The sequence below is a fragment of the Sciurus vulgaris genome (genome assembly GCF_902686455.1).
Source record: "Sciurus vulgaris genome assembly, chromosome: 8".
Lineage (NCBI taxonomy): Eukaryota > Metazoa > Chordata > Mammalia > Rodentia > Sciuridae > Sciurus > Sciurus vulgaris.
The window spans coordinates 52,079,761-52,104,962 of record NC_136468.1 but is presented as its reverse complement, the minus strand read 5'-3'; the positions used below and the strand labels follow the sequence as shown (position 1 = coordinate 52,104,962).

General features: G+C 37.0%; 1 protein-coding gene and 2 long non-coding RNA genes across 9 annotated transcripts in view; 1 reads left to right on the top strand and 2 right to left on the bottom strand.

Moving 5' to 3' along the window:
- CDK14 (cyclin dependent kinase 14) overlaps positions 1-25,202 on the top strand; it is a 603,169-nt gene that overhangs the window by 469,521 nt on the left and 108,446 nt on the right. For all 7 annotated transcript variants that reach the window (XM_079152093.1, XM_079152094.1, XM_079152096.1 and 4 more), the window contains one exon: positions 6,325-6,373. In XM_079152093.1, coding sequence (XP_079008219.1) covers positions 6,325-6,373 — 49 coding nt within the window. The remainder of the gene's footprint in view (positions 1-6,324; positions 6,374-25,202) is intronic.
- On the bottom strand, positions 1,243-6,253 carry LOC306668592. Its single transcript, XR_013765907.1, has 2 exons — positions 5,956-6,253; positions 1,243-3,608 (listed from the first exon to the last, which is right to left on the bottom strand). It is a non-coding gene; the product is annotated as an uncharacterized lncRNA (long non-coding RNA).
- LOC306668593 lies at positions 6,780-7,343 on the bottom strand. The gene is made up of 2 exons (XR_013765908.1): positions 7,008-7,343; positions 6,780-6,965 (listed from the first exon to the last, which is right to left on the bottom strand). It is a non-coding gene; the product is annotated as an uncharacterized lncRNA (long non-coding RNA).

Sequence of the window (25,202 nt, the reverse complement as noted above, 5' to 3'; positions counted from 1 at the left end):
CCATGTTCAGGAGCGAAGATGGCTGCTGGGCATTTTTAGGTAGATCTACTGGGTGACAGTAACAGGGCAGTGCAATTGTGTTCAGCAGCAATGTATCACACCAAAGCCTCTTGCTAATAATGTATCAAATCTCAGCCATTATACATTTTAATGCTGTGAATTGCAGTTATAGAAAATGGATAAATGCATAACAGTGCTTCTAGAATGCCTGTTGTAAGTAGTGTACTCTTTTGAAATTAAGCTATCTAAAATCCTCAGTTTGGAACAAGCCTAGCCCTCCCTATTCAAAGTAAACTCTCTGCTGCTGTACATGAACTTTGCTTTACTTATGTTCCAAGGACTATAGATCCAGCTCTTTATATCTTAATCAAATTATTAACTGAAATGTCCACTGCCAGCCTGGTTAGTATGAGAAAGTAAAATATGCATACAAATTTTCATGAATATTTATGAGTATGGTTTTCTTCCACCACAAGGCTTTTAGTATTGGTGTGCACTATTTACTGTAGTCTATTTATGCCCTTGTGTGCTTTCTGCACTGTTGTATTCACAGTGCCTTGCAAACAGTAGCTGTGAAATAAATATTTGTAAAATGATGAGAAAAATGAATGAACGCTTGCACCTTCAAATCCTTCCAAAAAGATTTGAGGATATTATCTGTTACATAAACAAATAATTAGGGCAATTGTTTGAAATGTAACCAAAGTGATTCATGACTATGCTAATTGTTCACGCTTATAAAGAACTGGAGCCTTTTTCCTCCACCAGACTAATTCCAACAGAGGCCCTGGGCTTAATGCTTCTGCCAGATGAAAGGGGTGGGGCTGGAGAGGGGAACCCTTTAGAATGGTGAGCGTTCATCCTTACACTTTCTTACCAACTCAGCTAGAGTAAATGTATTTATTATAATGCAAAATAATCCTGAATTTAAATTGTTAATAATTGAATATGAGATTTAAAGAAGTTAACTATAAAGAACATCTAGCATTGCTTATGGCATTTTGCATATCATTTTTATACTGACTTAGAAACTAAATGCTTATTCTAAAGTATTATTTTATTGTATGATATCTAGTCTATTTGCAAAACATATACTAAAGCTTGAACCTTTTAAGATGTCCTTTCTGTTGCCACCCCTCCTTGTCTACCCCCACACCCTGCAAAAGAAATTGTTAGCTAGGAATCCTGATTCAGTCTTTCAATTCCTTTGCATGTACTGCAGCCTTTTTTATTGGTTTTCTGGTTAAACATTTTACTCATGTTCTACCGTTATTGGAGTTAAAAACACAGCAGAATCTTATAAGATTCAAAAACATTTGTGAAAAGAGAATGAGGAGAGTAAAATTTTAAATTAATCTCCTGGAGTATACAGTGCATACCTATAAGCAAATGAATAAAATTCAATTTAGGTTTTATCTTCATGTGGGTAGTTTGTTTTCATATTTCAAGTCGTATAAGGCCCAGCTCTTTTAAGCTGTGAGACTTTACAATATGTAGCATTGTTCTCCAGTTGTTTTCTGTGGAATGTCTAGGAGTTGAAGGCACAGGCAGTGAGTTTGAGGGAAAACCTTTGCAGCCTTCTGTCCCCTCCTGCCTCATGTGGCATAGCAAGTGATTTCTTCTCTGCAGGCTCTTCTCCCTAGTCTCCCGCTGCGTGGAGATCATCCTCTGCAATGTCCCTGCAATAAGAGAAGGTGAAAATCAGCCTGCAGGTTTAAATTAATTGCACTCCTCAGTTATGCTATGAGTTGGCCAACACTTTAAATAACGACACTCTAAACTTCTAGTTTAAATATAATTGGAAAGAGAAAGCTGACATTAAAGTAGGAAGAGTAAACTTAACTGAAGGTGAACAGTTTAAAACATTCATATGCAAATACTTGAATAATTTGATAAAGCTATTCAGAGGCAGTTGACTATTTTATGAAATACACCTGTTACAGGTTTAGAGCACTAATTTAAGCATCTTTTTGTTTCTAAACCTTACATGGCTAATTATGTTGCTTTCATTGTAATGGAACATTACTTTTATTTCTGATGGAAGTAGTTTTTAAAATATAATCTTTTAATCTAGTTATATATGTAATGCATGTTAGAAATGTTAGAAATGGCTCCACATGGAATTGTGTACTTTCTACAGTAAAGACCTAAAGGAAACTGGGTACAAGTGAACAGGCCCTGTGTGTCTTCTCTTCATACTGAAACGAAAGAAACAGATGCAGATAGTGGCTTTGACTCTGGCCTCTTCAGGGACTGTGTAGCATTTTTCAACCTGTGTCTGTAATTCTATGTTTATATTTCTGTGCTACTGAATCATGGCCAGGACTTACTCATTTTTGTAGGCCTGTTATTCAGTACATCAGCTGGCACACAGGCAGGTGCCCAGACAATATTTGCTAAAAGAATTAATATTTTATGTGAATAATGATGAAAAGTAAAGCTGAAAATGAGGCTTCAAACTTCCTTAATTTTTTTTTCTCTTATATGGCCAATTTCACTATCAATTTTGTCTCTTTTATGCACAGCTAAAATTGACATATTGTATTTCTGAGGAAAAAATTCTATTAGCATATCCTGTCAAGCTCTAAATAGAGACAATTCTTAGAACTAATATTTATGTGCAGGCATTAATTGTGAAGAAAAATAATTTACTTGTAAATGCAAGATTGTATTAATTTTATCTGTAATGAAATTCTTGTTCATTCTGAAATCATAGCAAATTATTAAAATTGCTTTGTGAGGAGTACAAAGTTACTAAGGGAATCAAATTTGTTTTATAAGGACATTTGATGTAATTAATTTAAAAAATATCTCTTGCTTTTTTATACCCGACTTTAGATAATGATTTTTTTAAACTTTATATAAAAAACTATTCTTCCCATTTCTGTCCCTTTTCCTTGTCATTTCATCTTCAAATCTAGAAAACACCTTTAATTTTCTATTCTACACTAACTGGTTGCATTGTGTTACATCTTATAATGCTCTATTAGAAGATAAATTCAGAAATTATGTATGCTTTTTTTGAATAATAACTCCAAACTTCATGAGAGCTATATTTTAAATGTTTTTGAATCATGGGACTCAATTTATTCTCCAAGTACTCTCTGAGTTGTGTATGAAATTCCACATCTTTGAAACCTGGAAATGACAGATGGGAAGTTCTTTGCGAGTCCTTCTTCCTTTCTGTAGCACCCCTATCTCATTCATTAATAAATCTTCCTGCCTCTCCTTTCAACTGTTTCTAGACTCTTCTTAACTGCAGTCACTCTGTTACCATAGCCTAAGTCTAATGGTCTTGCTCCTAGACAGTTATAAGTTATTTTTTGGTCTCCCTGTTTCCAGCCTTGTTTCCTATAGTGTATTCTCCAAACAAAAGATGAATTGCTTAAAAATTCCTTTAAAAAAATAAAAAAAAGGCCTAGTCCCTGTCTTAAAGCCCTACCCTCTGTCCCCTCCCTGGGTTCTTTGCTCCAGCCATCCTCATCTCCAGAGTGCTCCAGCCTTGCACACTCCTTCCTAGAATGCCAGCTTCCTGCAGGCAGGACGAGTATTTGACTCCCTCCACTGTCCTTAGCCCCAAGAACTCTACCTGACACACAGCAGTTGCTCTAATGAATGAATGAAAGAACAAATGAACACATGAAGGAGAAAATCATTGCACAGTGTTTCCAGTCATTCCTTCTGAGTACATTCTGGTTTAGAGATAGGAAGCCAAGTGTTTTTAAATTTCTTTTTGTTGTTCTTATACAGTGGTGTTCTTACACATGAAACATACTGTAATGAAAGCAACATAGACCATTTAAAATCTTATGATTAAAAGCAGATGACACTGACAAAGGAAATCAGCCAATATTAAGCAAAATGAAGCCTATTCAGTATTAAATCATTAAAAAGAAATGGTATTGATATGGAAAAATAAATTTCTTAATGTTTCAAAGAATGTGCACATGAACACTTCCTGAGTGAAAAGATGCACTGTATCTAATATGCAAAGATTTCATGTCCTCATCTTCACATGAAAGTGTATTTTAATGGAATTCAAACCAGATTTCCAGCAGGAAACTATTTTGTTTTCTAGTGACCTGCCCTCATCACCTGGCCTAAAGTGTCCCCATGCTGGTCACTCTGCCTAGCATCTCCTTGGTTTACTTTGCTCAAACACTGACACATATTCTCAAACTAGGTAGTTCATTTTCTTGTGTTTAGTGGTGATGATGGTGGTGATAGTGGTGTTTATGTTTTCATTGTCTGTCTCACCTGTTCTGGAATATAAGCTACATTTTTCTTCAATAAGCAATTGACCTCAACTTGCCGTAACTTTCATTTTATATACTTTTAATTTTTTAAAACATTTTGTTCCTTTTGTAATAATATTTAGCTTACAACATTCTTTGTACAACTATACAGACATACCTTTATATTCTTACTCTCTAAGCTTTCTTCCATTTAAAAATTTTATTTTTTTTATTTTGCTTTTTAAACTTTTTTTTGTTAAAAACTATAAGACAGACACATGTTAACCTAGGCCCACACAGAGCAATGTCACCAATGTCATGTCTCCACCACCACATCTCATCCACTGGAAAGTCTTAAGGGCCTGTAACAAGCATTGAGCTGTCATCTCTTGTGACAGTACCTTCTGGAATCCCTCCTGAGGGACCTGCCTATGTGCTCTCTCTTAATAATAAAAAGTATAGAATAGCAATCCATACTATTATTAGTACATAACATAGTCATTTATTATCATTAACAGTAACGATCATTTATTATCATAAAGTATTATTATTTTCCATAATTGGACATGCTATACCATGTGTACACCAGCATCACTACAAACTTGTGACTAATACGTAATAATACAATGACTATCACCTAACTAGGTAATAAGAGTTTTTCAACTCTACTGTAATCTTATGGGACCACTATTGTATGCTTGTATGTAGTCCATCATTGTCAAAAATGCCATTATTTGGTGCATTGCTCTGTGTGTGTGTGTACTTGATCATATACCAAAAACTTATATAAATTGATAAAGGACCACCAACAACCCAATATTAAGATTAGTATCAGCTATGAAAACTGAAATTTGAAATAAATCGAAGAAGAAATGCAAGTGACCAGAAAGCATATGAAAAGAACCCCCAGCATGCTTTATCAAGCACAGGTTTGGCAAAAATGTAAAACACTGGTAACAACTAGTGCTGGGAAAAGTGGGAAAAAAAGACATTCTTTTTCACTGCTGGTGGGAATATGAGAAATAATTCTTCAGCATCTATTAAAAAGTAAAACATGCATGCTGTTTGCCAAGCAATTTTATATGGGGGTATCTATCAAAAAAAAAATGAAAGTATCATGTTTAGAGATAGATGTTCCATGATATTTATTGAAACATCCTTTGTAAGGGAAAAGAAACTGGATACTACCTAAAGGTTCACCAGCTAAGTTATGGTATTTTTATCCTATGGAATGTTACACAGTTTTAAAATAATCATTACATATATTTCCTTGATTTGAAGAACATCCAGTATAGGTTATTAAATGCCAAAAAAAAAGTCTCAGTAATGTTTAATGTAAAATCCATTTAAAAACTTAATAGAATATGTATTTGTATATAGGTATTTTATATATGTGCATTTATGAAGAGTTATGTGGAAAGGGACATATCAAGCCACTAACAATCACTGTGTTATCAGGGATGGAAAATAGGGAGCAGTTGAGGAGACTCATGATATCTCTTCCATATTGCTTTATTGTTTAACTTGGTTAAACAAACATGTTTCTTTTTCACTTAAAAAAAAATCTAATAATGGTTGCCCAGTGATGAATGTAAATATACACTATTCCACAAGAATACTTCGGTTTTGATCATATGTAAATACCACATTATCATAAGAAAGAAGATCCAACATTGCTATATTTGGTCAGAGAAATCATAGAAAAAACAACCAATCTCACCTGATCTTTGTGCCTGTGTTCTTCTATAAACCAACTTAGAGTTTGGAGATTTGGAATTTGTATTTCTTTTAAAAAAGAAATTTTTAAAAAATTCAATTAAAAGTCATTCTTAAAAAAATAATGACTAAAGACACTAGAGTATGAAGTAAATCATTCTAGACAAAAGAAAGCATTGTGTAAGATATCACAATCTTCCTGTTTTACTCTTAAAAAAAAAAAATGCCCAGTCTCCATTGACAACTTTACCATGGCTTACCCACCAAAGACTCACTCAAACACTGTCTTTTAAAAGCTGAGTTTTCTTCAACATACTTTCAATATATACATGTGGTATGAAGATTGTTTACCATTTTTCTTTTTTTATTTCAGAACGCTTTACCCTGTACAGCTCTAAAAACCTTAGACAAGCATGGAATAAGTAAGTCTTTATACAGATTTTGCTCCTTTTCTTTCTCTCTCTCTTAATGTTGACAACCCACCTGAAAAGTTCTTCATGACACTTTTTTCATTCATTCATACTGTTCTGCATTCATTTATGTCGCCTTTAGACTGTTACCAAACCCTAACTGTGTGTCAGCTGCCCTGTTCAGCATGAGCCATAAAGCAGTACGGGTTTGGGTTCCTAGAGAGACGTGGCATTGGGTCAGGATTGTAAATCCTAAAATTCACTTGTGTAACTAAATTCCAGGAAATATTTTACTATCAGCAGAACAACATTTATAAAAAATACAATACAGTGACTTTCTAATCTAAACGATCTAAAAGTTGGTGACAACTTTTTAGATGAAACCAGTGTCTCCGATTTTTTCCATTTACCTGTTCCCCCCCCGCCAAGTCATATTAGGAAGCCAAATCCATGTATCATCTGAAGTATTTGTACTCTGCTTTTTCATTTCTGTTCTATCATCTGGCCTTGTTGAAATAGTTGTACTTATTGGTTTCAAAACATCACAAAATACAAAGATCTGGTTTTTGTTAAGTTATTTAGGAATCTTTTGCTGCAAGCCAACCTGTTAGTTAAGTTATTTAGGAATCTTTTGCTGCAAGCCAACCTGTTAGCAAATCTCTGGAAGTTGGAACACAGAGTAATTGAGCCGCTCCCTTTTAGTCTCAGGCATCACGTGGCAAGCATAATGCTGGAGAACAGATAACTGAAACTTCTTTGATTAAATAGACTGTCCTTTGTTATAACATTTCATCCATGGGGAATTTAATGCTATGGCCTCACTTTTTACTGTGAGGACATCAATCATTTTGGGCATCATCAGTTATGGGGGAAAAAAAAACAAAACTCCTTTTTAAAACTGCTTTTTAATCAATGCTGTCAGAAGAAACAGCGGACAATGGATGGTGAGGAACTCACGGAATGCATACATTAAACTGCTGTACTTTAGGAAGGAAGGACTGTATAGAGGGAAAAGAGGGGTGGGAGAGGTGGGAGGGAAGGGAAAAAAATAACAATAACAAAAAAAATCTGTACTTAGAAAAGCATACTGGTATAACCATTTCTGCCTGACACTGGGCTTTGCTTTTGCCATTTAGTGTCAGTTTTCAGTCTGTGCTTTACCCTGGGAGCAGGCCCTCTGCAGGGAGCGTTCTGAGCTTGCTCCTCACCTTTCACCTACCCCTTTACTGGTCCCTGGCCAAGGTACCTTAAGTCCACCAGGTAGTACTGAGTGTGCAGCTCCTACCCTATTGAAACAAACACGTTCCTCTCTCCAAGTCACTCAGAAAGTTTTGTCCAACTGGTAACTACTTTGTGCCATACTTCTTGGTAAAACAATTGAAAGTCTTACCCTGTACTTGAAGTAACAGGAAAATACGACCAACCATGCAATGCATAGCAGCTACATATGATCGTGGGTAATCGATCTATAGAATTATAAAGTTAAACTTAAAGTTACTTAAATAGTTTAGGGGAAATTATTAAAGGTTAAGCTTGAGGAAAGATTTTTAAATTATGAACATGACTTGTTCAGCATCACACTAGTTTTAAGTCCCCATGAATCTTATTTTTGTTGTCATAAGGGTTTATTTCAGAAACACTAAATATTAAAATCATCACTAAAAATATTATTAAAATATTATTTTCTGTTATGCCAGTATTAAGTGCTCAATCTTTGGAGCTAAACTATGGCCTTTAGCCAATTTAAACTTAATGAAATTTCAAGAGAACTAAGAATTCAGACATTAATTATATTATTGACTCTTCCTCCAAATGTACTTTGAAACCATCATTGACATTCCAACATCTCTCACTTCAGGAATATGGCCTAAGGTAGAAGGAATTGCATTAAAATACTATTAAACAAATACTGGTTTTCTAAATTACTGATGAGTGATTTGCTTATCTGTAGCAAAATTTGTAAACTGAAGCAATTGGTAAATTCTCTTTGTATAATGTTGTACAATGTTTATAGCTTCAGAATAGGGTGAACTAGTTTGAATTCATTCCAGGTGAGTTAATATAAGATGGGTGCATTAATATAAAAATATGTAAGTTTCTGTTCAAAATGAAGTACTCATGCTTTTAGAGATATGCATGAACCCAGCTATTAAAGTGAGTAGAGATATTAACCCACCTAAGTGCATAGGAATTTCTAAAATGAATCCTTCAGTCTCTGCCTAGCTGTCACACATGACCCAGTTCATTTGGGGTCTGTATCTGCCCTAGGTAACACCCATGCAGTTCCCTACTGACTTAATTTATATCAGTAACCATAGGCATAATTTTATCCTTTGAAAGATTTTTTTTTTAGTATTCTGGGAAAACAAAGCAGTGATGGGGGGACATATCAAAAGATCCAACAGATATCCAAACCAAAATGCATAATACAAAGAAGAAATCTTAATTATAGGATTGGGAAGAATAAATTACATCAATAAAGAAAAGAAAGCCCTTTTATTCTCTCATACTGGAAGTGCATGATCCATGTGAGCTCTTCCTGTATAAAGGGGATTTGGGGCTAAGAGAGACAAATCTTAAAATATGTACTGTTTTCTGACTGCCTTCAAAACATTCCATTATATTTCATTGGTGTTATAAAGACTCTCCCTATTTCTCTTCCAAATCTCTCTATTTATAGTTGTCTGACATTGGCATGTATGTGCAATCAACCAAGAATTCCAGCCACTTAAAAGATCTTTTATTATTTTGGCTGGAGAAGAAGCCTTAGTATATAGTCTCCAGCAAAGTCAAGGGTAAGGTTCCAGGAACACATTTGCTTGTTTTGGAACTTTTTAACAGCTGAACAATTTGGGAGGTTTGAAAATATTGAACTGAGAACTAAGGATAAACCACCAAGTCACAGAAGACAGATCTGGAAAACACAGTAAGCAGCTGATGTAGCAGAACCCACCCATAGGCTTCAAATAGGTGCAAGTCAACCTTTTCCTGCTTCTTCCCCTCACGCTTTTGTTCTGCATAGAATCATTTTGTCAGTCAAATCCAACTGGATTCCTCCTAAAAACTCACATAAATTGATATTTTAAAATGTGCAGTATAGACAGGAACTGTAATGAAGCCACCTTTCTGGAAAAGCAAAAATAGAAAAGAAAACATTTTTAACATGCCAGCCAAGTCAAAGCCCAAATTTGGAAGACTTAGATGTTTCCAACTTTGTGTTCTTGATTTTTCCCTATGTGTTTTATCTGACTCCATGTTTAACCTCTCAAACATATTTTAGAGATGACTTGCTAGATGGTTGTGTAACATATGCATAAAACAATGTATTTAAACTGACTCTTAGAGGAAGAAGCTAACTTTAACTTTTTGATTGTTAGAGGTACTCTCTTATGTTTTTTTTTTTTTTGTTCCATTGAAATTTAAGTCAGTGCCTTCTCAAGAAATTGAAAAACCCTGTTTGCCACTCCACCCTATTGTTTTACATTAATCTAAATATCTAACAAAATAATGTACAGCAAATTTCTCTGCCAGCTTAGAAGTGCGAGGAAGGTGAGAACACTGTTAACACACTAGGAGGAGCAGTTGAGTTGATTCTAATCTTGAAATCGTCTTTCTCCTCTTCCACATTTTTTTCACTGTTGATTATTTTTGTTATAATTCTATTTACTTCAAAGTAGCAGTTTTAATTTATTTAGTGCCTGGAGAGTTTGTCTCATAACATTTTCAAAGGAGTTATTCTGTACATCATCTATTCATTCTTTGGGGGAGGGGGACTCGTTGAGGGTGACAAGCTCTAAAGCAGACACTAAAGCAGACATTCTGGGATTCCAGGCTCTTAACTCGAAGGATAGCTGTGATTACTGACTGCCCGGCTCTGTGGAGTCAAACCCAGCAGTAGAAGGCTGCATGGGGAGTATCTCCTCACCACATTCTTCTACAGTGTTCAACACATGAATGGTCAGAGCCAAGCAGGTCTCTTGTTCCAACCTTGGACACCTGTGCATGATATTATTTGAAGGCCCCAAAAGCTCACCTGCTTGCTTCAAAGTTGCAGTTTAGAGCAATTTCTGGGGACACATGTTTTCATAAGAATGAATCATTAGTTCAGTTACTGAAAGCGTGCATTCTTCAGATCCTCTAAACCTCTAGACAGAGAGTAATTCTAACAGACCCTCTAAACCATCTAACAGATAGTAGTTCTTCTAGGATACTGCAGATTGGATTCCCCAAAGGAAAAAAAGGGGAGGTCATAAAATAAGAGTTGCTTTCTAGGCCTTGGTGAGTGTCCTAGAGAATTCAAAGAAGGTACAATTAAGGTCTATCTAAAAATACAGTTTGGGGCTGGTTCCAGGAGGACCAGGAGGAAGCCCTCTGAGAACCAGCTGATAAATTTACCAAAGACCTGGTCCTCATCCCTAGTAGTAGCAACAACATAAATGTGAAAACATGTGACACATACTAGTAAAAAGCTGGGATGTATTTGTTACCTCCAAGCCTTTTTTTTTTTTTTTTTTTTTTTTTTTGCTTCTATGTATGTGTCACATCATCACATGTCCTTACATAGGACTTGGAGGTAATTGGGGTAGATATTATCACCTGCATTTTGTAGCTTACAAAAATAAAAACATGCTCAGTGAACCTTTTGGAAGGACACCAGTATTATCAGTTTTAAAACTCTGATATTCATGTGGGCTTATAGCTCCTTTTATTTTGTTCTTGCTGCACCTTTAGGTGGAGAGATCTCTTCTGGGAGCAAATGTCATTCTCAGTCTAGGTTTCATGCAGCAGCAGAACCTGGACAAAGTGGAAACCTGACTTCCTTTATCCTAGAAAGACAGCATTTGCAGCAGGCTGACCACCCACACCACCAGTCAGGTCTCCCCTGCACCACTGTGGGCAATGTGTCAGCAACAGGATAAAGGCTGGGCTTGTGACAGTCTAAGTGACAGAGCTGACAGGCCTGCCAGCCACCCACTCACCCTGGGAGTGAGACTTGTCACCTATTCCACACAGTTCTCATTGCCCCCAGGGACTGACATCCTATCATTCTGTGTCATTGCCAGACTTCTTATCCATGTTTTGCTTGTTTGTTTGTTTTATAGCAAAGAATTCACTGTCATTAATAACCCCTGGTGGTGGCCAAGGGCAGGGCCCATGCTCTTTGTTATATGCTGGGCACTTGGTTTTTGTTCCACTTCTGATGGACAGAAAATATCCATCTCCTCTCTCACTAATTGGCAGTACGTGCCTGGCTTGGGAGTTGGCAACAGCTATTGTTTCTCATCCTTTCAGATTATGGGTTGGACTCCTCATCCAAAAGCACACCACGCTCTTCTGGGGAAGCTAATACCTTCCTCTGCCATCCAGCTCATTAAGGAATAAAACCCAGCTGCACTTCTGAAGCTGCACAGAGCTTTCAGGGGCAGGTGGGCTGCTCATTTCCCACAGGAAGAGGATGGAATTGGGCTATCTCGTACTGTTCCCCAAAACTTTCTAGCAGGGCGAACTCAAGTTCTGCTTCTCCCAGTATAAAGTGGGGATTTGTATTCTGTGATTGCAATAACAAATGACCCTAAATGTATTGCCATAAGGTACCACAAATATCTTATCTCACCCTTTTGTCAGGCAGAAGTCTCGGTGGGATCAGCTAATTTCTTTGCCCTGGATCTCAGAAGGTCAAAATCAAGATGTCAGCTGGCCTTGGCTCAGATTTGGAGGCTCTTGTGGAGAATTTAATCCCAAGCTCATTCAGATTGTTGGCAGGATTTAGTTTCCTGTGGGGTTGGAGCTGAGATCCCCAGTTCCTTTTTGGTTGTCAACCAGAAAGCAGAACCAGCTCCTCTGGGCTTCCTGTGTGTGTCTCAAGTTGTGCCTCCTTCTTCAAACCAGCTTCAGATCACTCTGACTTCCCATTCTTCCTCATTTCCCCACTAAGTTCTCTGCCCCCGAAGAAGGCCATGTAATGAGTGAGCTCACCTGATTAATCTCCCTGTTTTAAAGTGTGTAGCCTTAATCATCTCTGTAGGTCCATTTTGCTATGGAAGGTAGCACATTCACAGGTTTCGGGGATTAGCAGGTGGACATCTTTAGGGGCCATTCTGTATACAAGTAGGTACCTGGGTTTCCTGTGCAGTCCAGAGTTATGCAGTGGAGCAGAACCCAACCCTCAGCACCTCAGACAATCTACTTTGCCTGGTCTCTGACCCATCAGGTGCGTAGGCCTCAGACTCTGACAGGTTCACATTGCCTGATTCACAATAGATACCCTCAAAATTATATATAAGGAAAAACTCATTTTCCATCACTAGGCCGGAGAAATCAGGCTAGTGCTCAGGAAGGCTAGTGGTAATTAAAAGTTCGACCTGATTCGTCAGTATCTGTACTGCCCAATGTTGTGGCCTTAAGACAGCTGTGGCTGCAGAGTTTTTGAAATATGAGAGTGTGATTCAGGAACTGAATTTTAAATTTTATTTATATTTAATTAATTTAATATAAAAGAGGCACATATTTTTAGCAGCTACCATATTGGACAGCACCATTATAAATCCACATGTGAAGTATTCATTTATTCTAAGTGCTTACCAGAGGGCGTCTGATGCTTTGAAACTATGCTAAAGAGAGATCGAATATTTCACTCAAAATGTCCAGAGATCTTTGCTTTACATTTTTATTTCTCACTCCTAGCTTTTATTTGTAAACACTCTGAGAAGATAATAATACTGGTGTACCCAATAAGTGTAATAAATCTGCAGGGGGAATAGAGGAAATATCAAAGAACATCCAGCAGACAGCCCCTCCCGCCCCTCCCCTGCAGAAGCCACGCTGTTCCCTCCTCAGGGGTACTGCCTGTTGCAAGCACCTCTCTTCCTTTCTCCTCCTTGTGTTCTCTCTCTCTCTTTTCTGTTGGGAACTGTTAGGGGTTAGACACACAGCTCTCTACCCTTTTTGAACTCCCTGAAGAACTCACCTCTCTGCTGTTGTTCCCGTTCCCCTTGATCTCCCTCACTCTACTCAGAAAATATCGCCAAGGCTCAGCTTCCTGCTCACCACATAGGAAAGGCTATTGAAAGGGGCTCCATTTTCCAAATAAACCTCCCAGATCAAGTGCCAGGTCTCCCTCACTGGGCCCCTGTGGATTCGTATGTTAATTCTTCAGCTTCAGAACGTTGAAAATGGCCACATATTAGAAAGTGAAAGTGAAGCATAAACAGAAATAAGTTTTAACCTCTCTTAATTTAGAAGAGACTCCTGAGGTGTGATCCCTTTCCCCAAGGTTTATTTATATCATTTTTTTTTGATTCCAAAGATGAACATAAGAAGTCCAAGGATTCCACGCAGGAGGCCCTGGGTTAGATCCCCAAAAGAGAAGGCAAGGGAGAAAGGCGTTATAACGGCAATGTGGTCCTTTGTACACCCTGGCACCCATGCTGCCCTTTACCTTGGCTGATTTCATGAAACGAGGGGTTTTTGCTGGGGAGACTGACTCTAGAACCAGGGCTCATTCATTTTGATGACACTGTTACTAGATTGCTTATGTTCACACAGGCATCAAACATCTGCTGTGTGTCCGGTGGTTCTACTAGCCTTCTAAGAATGCAGAGCCAACAAATATTATCAACCTGAACCAATAAGAAACACAAAAGAGAAAGCAAGCCTGCATATGCTGATTTTTGGCATAAATGGCAAGAAAATGGCTGAAGCCAGCATAATCTGTGGTATCTAAGGGCCAAGTTTCAACGCTAGATCCCACTACTGAACCATGTAATATTCAGGAAGCTCACTAACCTCTCAGCCTGTTTTTAAATCTTTAAAACCCCCTAATGAACTATTGCTTAATCTTTAAATAAAGTATCAGTATAGATTACTGGCACCTTACCAACCACAGTGGTTCTACAAACATTTACTTACCTCCCTTCTGTTTTTCAGCCCTCCCTGCCCTCCCCTGCCACTCAAAGGTTTTCATTAGATTCCAAACAAGCAATTGTCCTTGAACATGGATACTGCTCCTATACAGGGTCTTCAGATATCTGGAATGTCCATCTACCTGCTTAAGGAGCACATGCTGAGCTGCTGGGTCACTTTATTTTTTTTTTAAATACCTCTCATGTAGAAACAAGATTCTGCCTCCCCCAACAATTCCTTCCTAAGACTGATATGTTAAGAAATAGCATTGTACATAACTAGTGTAAGATTGTGATTTATCCTAAATCTTGAAACACATCTACTAGATGGTTTTCCTAATTAGGTTGAAAGAAACCCATAGACAAATCACTGTTAACTACATTCAAATTCTACTAGGCCTTTTCCATTGTAAAGCCTATACATAAAATGATGGGGAAGACTAAGCGAGGTGCATAGGGCCTAGGTGTTCACTTGATCTAGTGGTTTCAGTGGATCAAGTAATTATTCTTGTTCTTTGGAGCTTTTAAATGGGCAGAGTAGATGACTCCTCTCTTGAAACACAGAGAATAAAGGCTGGCAGCCTGGCCTTGCTGTCTGTCATCACCAGTGAGGAAAACAGGCAGGGGATTCCAAAGGTGACTAGAATTTTTCTTTCAGACACTGAGACAAGTCCATACCCTAAGGCACAAGTGTCATGCAAGTGACTTTAATAGATTTTACGTCTTTGGTGGATACACAAATGTATAAAAATCTCTTAAACACACACCTAAGCAATGCCCAAATCATTCATTTTTTTTGTCATACCTGAAAGAACATTTATACATAATTTCTTTATTGTTATTCTTTTTTATTTTTTTTTCATACCAGGGATTGACCTGAAGTGCTTAACCACCAAGCCATATCCCCACCCCTTTTTATTTTTTTTATTTTAAGACAGGATCTCATTCAGTTGCTTAGGGCCTCACTAAATTGCTGAGATTGTCTTTGAATTTGTAATCCTCCTGCCTCAGCCTCCTAAGCTGCTGGAGTTACAGGCATGTGCCACTGTGTCCTGCCTATACATAATTTTGACATTTGGAGGATGTCAAAAAGACATGGTGGTGATTTACAATTGAATCTTGTAATATACATTTGTATGTGCATGTGTGAGAATGTTATTATTCAGTCTATAAGTGAGATGTAAGTGAACAGAACTGTAATGCAAAGGGATCCATGTTCTGGCCCTCCTCTCATTGTACTGTTATACTGCATATCTGTGTGTTTCTGTATGTGGTATCTCTGCTAGTCCTCAGCTCTATTTAATCCCTCAAGACTTGATATACAAACACGATGCCAAATAGAGAACTTCCCTTAAATTATTCAAATCTCTACATAAGTGATTTCCCACTCTTCCTGCAATGGAAAACATTTGATCATAAATTCAATTAAATCAGCCATCATCTTTGTGATGTTTGTCCAGCTAAATCCTTTAGTGGCTAAACCAATAAACATACCAGCTGTGTGTGTGCATGTGTGTGTGTGCGAGTGTGCTTGTTTTTGGAATGACTGTTGCAAAAGAATCGATTTGAAGTAAAGATGAAGGGTAGTTCTCATTTCTTAGGCCAGATTTTGACTACTTCATTGCAACCATAGTTCAAAAGATTAAACTCTTCGGGATAAAATCATGCATATTTCTTTAAATTCATTGGCTTTGAGTTTCCAATTCAGATCCAAGTTTTACTATATTGAATTTTAAAACAAACCTGATACTGATACTTGAGAGATGCTGGAAAAGCTGTCAAACCACATCAACCTTGCCTCTTCCTCTTTCTTCCACACCTTGTTCTTCCTAGTTAAAACAAAATGGAAAATGACTGTCAACATACTTTTAAGTTTCTTAAGGAAAATGCATGACAAGACTATAGCATGATAGGACTATACTAGGATGCACATGATAGGGACTCACATGTACCTGTGTAACTCATGTGTTATAATGATAGGTTATAAATGTTGATTGCTTCTCATCTTGAGCCCAAAGACTTTCTGGTACATGAATGTAACCAACATCCTCTCCTCTTTTACATATTACATTTACTAATGATCCCATTAGTTTGGCTATAACTGAACTCTTTTTTTATCCATCTTTACATTCATGTATATCCATGTGACCTGTAGAGGGCAGCATGTTCTGAGAAAAAAAGATAGGGCAGCTATTTATCTTCATAAAATATATAGGATGAATAGCTGCATACACACACACACACACACACACACACACACACACACACACCTTTTTTATTCTTAAGCAAAGCAGTTAAAATGTCTCTGGTAGAGAAGCCAGAGCTGCCCCTGCTTTGCTTGTCTGCCCCAACAATGACCTTAGGTATCAACTGGATGGCGAATGTTTATGAGTTGGTTCAGTCACATTGGAGGCTATTTAGTTGAGGATTATACCAGGTCCTATTCATTTGCCTTCAAATGGGACTCAGTACATGATTTTGTTTATAAAGATAGGTGCAAATGAGATTGTTCATTGACCTCTCATCTTTTGTCACCCTGGCTAAAATTTAGAATTTGAGATAAATTGTACTTCTAGTTCTTTTTTTCTTGCATTTTTTAAAATTTATTTTAATTAAAAAGTATAAATTTACATAGGGCAATGTTGTTTGACTCATTCTGTTATTTTTCCCCTTCCCCCCACCCCTCCCACCCCTCTTTTCCCTCTATACAGCCCTTCCTTCCTCCATTCTTACCACCCTCCTTATCCCTAACCCTAAACCTAACCCTAACCCTAACACTAACCCCTCCTACACCCCCTTATATGTCCTCATCTGCTTATCAGCGAGATCACTTGTCCTTTAGTTTTTTGAGATTGGCTTATCTCACTTAGCATGATATCCTCCAATTTCATCCATTTGCCTGCAAATGCCATAATTTTATCATTCTTCATGGCGGAGTAATATTCCATTGTATATATATGCCACAGTTTCTTTATCCATTCATCAACTGAAGGGCATCTAGGTTGGTTCCACATCTGGCTATAGTGAATTGAGCAGTTATGAACATTGATGTGGCGGTATCTCTTTAGTATGCTGATTTTAAGTCCTTTGGGTATAGGCCAAGGAGTGGGATAGCTGGGTCAAATGGTGGTTCCATTCCAAGCTTTCTGAGGAATCTCCACACTGCTTTCCAGAGTGGCTGCACTAGTTTGCAACCCCACCAGCAATGTATGAGTGTACCTTTTTCCCCACATCCTCGCCAACACCTATTGTGTTGCTTGTGTTCTTGATAATCACCATTCTAATTGGGGTGAGATGAAATCTTAGGGTAGTTTTGATTTGCATTTCTCTTATTACTAGAGATGTTGAACATTTTTTCATATACCTGTTGATTGCTTGTACATCTTCTTCTGTGAAGTGTCTGTTCATTTCCTTAGCCCATTTGTTGATTGGATTATTTGTATTCTTGGTGTAGAGTTTTTTGAGTTCTTTATAGATTCTGGAAATTAGCGCTCTATCTGAAGTATGAGTGGCAAAGATTTTCTCCCACTCTGTAGGCTCTCTAGTTCTTTATAATAGTCCAACCAGGCTTTATTTTCCTATCTGAAAATTCTGCTACCATACATTCCTTACTTTTAGGTTGTAAACTCTGAAAGATGTCTTGTGTCTCTTATTTTCCCCAAAGAAGTGAAAAATACTTCCAAAAGGATGTCTTCTACCACTGTGAACTCTATCCTTACCAGCCAGCACATTCATAGGATGAGTCCCTGACCTCAACCCCTTCTCTCTTGCCACATTCATTGATTTTCTAAATCCAATCTCTAATCATCATCTAAATACCCAAATCCTCCTAGTGTATGAACTATACAATCCCTTTAAGAAAATTTAGAAATTTCTAGAAGCTGCATTAAATTGTTTAAGGATATAGAGCAGTACTGACCTTGGATTGATGGAATTGTTCTCTATCTTTATTTTCCATTATGGTAGCCAATAGTTATGTGACTACTAAGTAATTTTAAATTTGACTAGTCCAGTTAAGGAACTGAATTATTTTATTTCATTTAATTTTCTAGTTTAAATTTGAAGAGTCACATGTGAGTAGTGTCTACCAAATTGGACAGTGCAGAATAGAACATGCCTTCCAATCAGTTTAAATAAAATGTTTTATTAGAGCATATTGTAACACGGATTAGGATTTTCAGCTAAGAAACTACTGTCAGGTTTTTATTTTCTCACTTATTCCTTTCTCATATAACTGTAGACTTAAAATCAAATCCTCTGACTCTGCCCCAGGATTTACTTTCTCTCAGAACATCTAAGAGATTTTCAATTTTCAAATTCTTCAATTTTGTTGAATATTGAACATATATCTCTTGGGGATTCAGAATGGAGTTTCAAAGCGTGGCTTCTGGCAGCACTGATTCTGTGGGCACCGGCCATTTCACAATCTAAGCTCTATCACCTATTTATATCTGGTTTTCCTAAATATAAAAATCAAACTTAGGAGATGTGCTAATGTTCTTGTATACAGCTTGACATACTTTAGCACATTTCCTAAAGTGGCTGTGTTTGTGTGTGTATACATGTATGTGTGTGCGTGTGTGTGAAGTAACTATTTGTATTGACTACAAATAAAGCCTAGGTTTGTATGGTCTGTTTTAAAGTAACCTTAATATTCTTTTGAAAATTTCTTGCAAGTTTTCAAGTAATCAAATGAGATTTATATTCTCTCTCATTTTTAAAAACATCCATATCCTTACACATGATCTGTGTGCTAGTCAGCTTTTCCACTGCTGTGACTGAAAGCCCTGGCAAGAACAACATAGAGGAGGAAACGTGTTCTTGGGGCTCACAGTTTCACATCCAATACTGTTGTTCTGGCCCTATGAAAGGTAGAACATCATGGCAGAAGTGCATAGTGAAGAAAATCAGCTCAGGACATTGCAACAAGCAAGTGGAGAGGGTTCTCGCTCACCAAGGACAAAATATATAACCCAAAGGCATGCCCCCAATGACCTACCTCCTCCAGCCACACCCTACCTGCCTCTAGTTACTACCCAGTTAATTCCTATCTAGGGATTAATGCACTGATTAGGTTAATGCTTTCATAGCCCAACGATTTTATCTCTTAAACTTTCTTGCAGTGTCTTACACATGAGCTTTTGAGAGACACCTGATATCTAAACCATAATAATCTGCAAATGCTTGTTTTCAGTTTTCTACATTATGTAGATATGCCTTTAAGAGACACCTTTTAAAAAATGGTGTGTCATTCCATCAGCTTCTGACTCATGTTGAAGACATGCCTGAAAATGCCATATCTGCATATACCTAGAAATTATGATTAGTTGGGCCCCAGATGATAGATAATACATGTGCAGTTTTCAAATTGTATTTATGTTTTCTTTATTTTAGTTGTAAAGATAGAATTGGTTGAAAAGATAAACAGTTCTGGCAGTCATGCTAATTTTTTTTTTATATTTCTTTAAGCCATGAATATGGAATGATGCTTTTCTATTATACATTATTTTATAGAACAAACCAGATGGGGAGTTGAAGTCAGGAATAAAGGACCATCCAGCTCCAAAGTTGTGCTCACTTTCCAGAACAGCCTCAGTCTATTCTGTGTTCACCATCAAGCTACCCTTTTTAGCTCCCAGGTCCCAGATTCACAGACTCCTCCCATGAGAAGAAAATTTTCTAATATAGAAGAAAATATGTCATTTGAAGAAGATATATGAAATAATTTCACTAAATACTTAAAAATCTTTCATCCAGTGGTCTCTGATAGTTATAGCAGAGTAGAATAATCGCCCAGCTTTAAACCACAAAACCAAAACAGACAACATAAAAGTTTTCTTCACGCGCACGTTAATAATTACAGTAATCTCACCCCAAGTACACATCCAAGTTACTCCAAGTAATAGAATGTGCCAGTTTAATTCTCTTTAACTCTGGGGACCCTGCTTCCTATGTTTATAAATCCACTCTATTTGGGGACTTTTGAACAGAATTGGAGAGAGGAAAGGAGGAATGAAGATGGCCAAGGACAAGATTTGGTTTTGCACTCTTGTCTTGATCGGGATTTGAGGTCAGCACCCTGGTGCCCACTAGGTCAGGGGAAAATCAAGTTACGTAAGACTGAAATGGTCACGGAAATAGGAACCAATCTGGGCAAACCATAAAATTAAAAGACACCAGACATTTAGAAGAGTGGTAAACACAGTGGGAGTGAAGAGGAAGTTGGGGGGAGTGGGGATACTTCAGTGTGTAACTCTGCAAAATTCATTTACAGAATCTTGAAATTTGGAGGCAGATTCTGAAGATTCTGAACAAGAGAATTTTTCTGTCAATATGTCTAAAATAACATTGAAAACATTTTTACATTACATACTCCATCATTTTATTTTTGTGAGCATCTTTGAATTATGAGATATCTATGTATATGTTCACTCATCACCTCAATTCTCCTAACTTTATTTTTTTCCATTAATTATAAACCTCCAATGAAGTGTCTCCCACCAAAGGACTTTCAGGGATGTGCTCTGATTGGAGAAGGAATGTTCTAGTCCTGAAAAACTCTTCTGACTGCATTTGGCAGGTTCGGTTAAATTTTTTTTTTACATGTTCAAGATAGTGGAGAAATAGCCATCATGAAGGATTAAGTACTGACAGCTGCATTTGTTCACGTTCTCATGACTGTGCCTTACAACGTGCCCAGTGCTTTGTCTGCATTATCTCATTTAATCTTGAAAACAATTCTCCAATATTTTTCCTCATAGAAACATTCAAGGTCATTTTAGAAATGTCCTCTCTTCAATTATTTTGCAGCCTCAAGAGCAGATCTGTAACATCTTTCTCATTTGCCAGTTTCCTATAACAGGTCTGAGACTAGGGTAAAACACATAAAGTACTTCCGTTGGGTTCAGAATTTAAGGCAGTGTCAAAAGAAAAATCGGTGGTAAAGATACAGCACAGCATGTTACTGCAGTATTTTTTTTTAAAATCAAAACACATATTTGGTGTTTTCTGTGCCCTCCATCAAACCGCCCTTTGTTAGCTTCATCACGCAGATCGACAGCCTTCTCAAAAACACAGTACTGGTGAGTTAATAGAGAACTGGGATCATTTAGTGACTACTGATGGTCCTGTGAACTGGTAAACAACATGGAAACATGCCAGAGGCCATAGCGGTATCATAGCACGTTCAAGAAATTTGGTTTGGCATCATGCAAATGCCCTGGGTGCTTCAGAATGCAGGGGTAGGATGCCTGTTGTCATTGACCCTACCGTCTAGAGTAGTAAGGACAGTCTACTAATAATAATATAACCAAGGTGATTTCAGAGAGTGATAAGTATGTGAAGACTAGCAACAGAGTGATGTAATTAAAAGAAAGAGCCTTGGCAGGCTGTGAGCTGCCTGAAGGCTGGGATTTGACATCATATTCAATTCTGTATCTCTAGCACCTACAACAGAGCCTGTCACATAGTAGGCACTCAACAAATATTAGCTGAAGAATGTAAGTGTTTGGTTGTAAGAGAATAGTGAGTATAACGAGTATTAGAGGAAAGGAGAGGAGAGACAGAGCCCAGGCAGGGAATGGCCTCACGGGCTACTGTTTGGGATTTTTTTTTTTTTTTTCTTTCACCAGGAAGTCTAGGGAATTATGTTTTTGACTTAGTAATTTCATTCTTCAGTATTTCTCTCAAGGAACTAAATCAGCCAAGGTAAAACAGTTACCTAAAGATTCTCAATACTGTGTTATATATTAAAAATTTTAATAAGGCTTGGTACCAACTTAAGCAAGTTTAAAGGGGAGAGGATAGGTTTAATAAATTATGACTCATGAACTCAGCAGAATATTACACAGCAATGTTAGGGTAGTATTATGGAGACTTTAAAAACACGCAATGTTTCATATATTTTCTGAAATGAGCAGTAAGCATTCTAACATAAAAACTAAAAAGAATTTCTGTAAACTCTGAAATGTAACATATAAGATTACAATAGCTGTGTTAGGGTAGTTATAATTTTGAGTGTACTTCTACTTTTCGGAAATTCTTTAATGTCATTATTTTATAACAAAAATGTTGATTAGTTGGTATAGAGTTTCTGTTTAGAGTGATGAGAGTTTTGGAAGTACTGGTTAATGGTTGTGTGATATTGTGAATGTAATTCATTCCACTGAATTGGATACTAAAAATGATTAAAATAGCAAGTTTTAGACTATGTAACCTAGCACATACTCACATACATATGTATTTGATTTGCTAACATATATATGTGTGGGTGTATTATATATATACATATATATAATACACACATATGTACATATATGTTTATAAAATTTTCCATATAAATGTGGGAAGGGATACACACACCAATAACAATAACAAAAAAACAGATATTTTCTATAATTATCAATGTGGTCAACGGTCTCCAAGATGTTACAATGTTCCCATCTTCTGGTCTTCACAATCTTGGTTAGTCTTGCCCACAGCATATCAAGGCCAACAGCATACAGCAGAAATGGCTGCATATTAGATTCTAGGTTAGGTTATATAAATTGCATCTCCCCATACTCTGGTTAATTTCTGATCACTGACTCTGGGGAAGCCAACCATTATGACACAGGACCAGTCCTGTTGAAGAAGTCCACATGGTGAGGAACCAAGGCCTCCTGCCTAAAGCCACATGAATGAGTTACCTTAGAAGTAGATCCACCAGATCCATTCAAACTTCAAATGACTGTAGCCCAGGCCATCAACTTGACTGCAACCTTCTGAGAGACCCTGAGTTAGAACTACCCAGTTAATGCTATTCCCAGATTTCTGACTCAGAAATTTTGTGAGATGATAAATATTTATTGTTTATAAAAAAAGAAAATACAAAAATTTCTAGCTCCCTTCCACTACAGCTATCCTTTTGGATATGCAATAAATACCAAGTGTTTCCCTTGTCCTTGAAATCTTATTTCCTGCCCTATTAATTGAAGTTCTTGGTGTAACAAACTTTTTAAATATAAGTACATTAAAAGGAAAATTGTGTAGTAAAATAGATTTTATCTTTTTTTCATCATGGTATCCCATAGTATGTTGGTCACAAAACTAGTTCATCACTAGGCATTGGACTAATATAAGGTGTCTCTAATCATGCTTTCGTATATGGAGGAGATTTGATAAAACTAGCTACATTATTAAGAGAATATTGAGTTGTGAAATGAGACAAGAAAGAAAAGCATATTCCCTCAATAGGATATAATATTTATGAATGCCTAAATGTGTTATTAGTTATATTTTTTTCTTTACTAGAAAGAATATGAAAAGCTAAACAACTTCAATATTGACTTGAGTCTAACTTTCAGGAATTTAAAAAGAGTTCTAAAATTCAAAATCATGAGAAGAAATTTTATCATAGAAAAAAGTATATGCAGTTATTTTTAAAAATTCAAAGACGTAAAATTATATATTTGCCCTGGCCTCTACACACAGACATAAATATTTCTAATTAATAAAAAAAAGCCATTACCTCTGGTGTACAGACTTATGAGATGTTTTTTATTTGCTTTCATGCATTTCAGGATTTTCTAAATATTATAGAGTAATCGTGTCTCACTTTTACAATGAGAAAAAGGTAAGATACAAATGGAGCCTTCAGATGGATGATGTAAAAAAGCAAGTACCAGCATGTGGGGCACACATGAGCTCTGCCTGTCACCTGCTACGTGACATCACTCCGTCTCCCTGAGCCTCCAGTTCCTAATCAGCAAGGTGGGCTCATGATGGTTGCCATGTGGCCTGAGGACGTAGAATAAGGGAGGTATATGTGAAGTGTCTCAGACATATCTCAGGTGCTCACTGAATGTCTTCTTCCCATCGTGTGCCTTCCCACAGGGTGGAATAAGGGCTCTGTTTCCTGACTGGTCACATCTTCCGTGATAACAGGGGCAGAGCAGGTGGTTCATCAGGTGGTAGGTTCATTGTTCAGTGCAGGAGACACTGTACTCTAGGGAAGAGCATCCGGAGTCTCTTGTGGGAGCAATAAGCGCTAAAAGGGACCTTTTGATTATTCTTTTTTTGATGCATCAGGCCTTTGTAAGAGAGGACACCAACTATTTAACAATCTTTATCCAATTTTTTCTGTAGGATAAGCCCAGTTCCTCTTCATATCAAAATGAAGTCATCTATTTTCAAATTCCAAATGCAATATCTTAAGATAAAGAAGCTAAAATTGAAGTCCCCAGCGAATACATTCATTTGTTTGAGCTAAACTCTAGTAATCTCTGAACTCTGACCTCACAGACATTTCATTTTTATTTAAGGGGGAGCAGTATTTTGGGCGATTTTTTCCAATTCTAGCTATTTTGATATCTTTATAAGACAACATTTTTAAAGGGTGGGGAAGCATTATCCTTTAAATTAGCATAGGGTGCTAAACTGTGTTATCTTATGCCTTCCTTTTTCAAGAATCCTTTTTACATTTTTATTTTCTTGGATCATGTCTGGTCTGTCAGGAAATCAACATGTGAAGAAAGAGTTCTGTGGAATGTTAACTGCACTGCTATTTTCCTTCCTTTTATCATGCCCAGAGATTCACCAAAGTTGATATGAATTCACCATGCCTTCTTTAAAGAGCAGAACAGCGAGGCATTCTTCCTGTAGGAGTCAAACTGTAAAAGGTGATTTCCTTTTACTCCATTTGGTTTAAGCCTGTAAAAAGCATTAAGTGAAAAATCTGATATATTTGTTAGGGCATTTATTGCATTACCGAGTTATATTTTCAGTTCTCAGTGAAAGGTTTATTGAGAGCATAAACTTTGAAGAGGTTTTGTTCAGGATTAGAAATATTTTTTTCTTCTCTTTTGGTGAAATAATATCAACAAAACGGTGCCTTTCAGGAGCTATTTCTAGCACTGTTTACTGTGGAAGGACACACTGTTCCCCCCAGTGAGGCCAGAGTA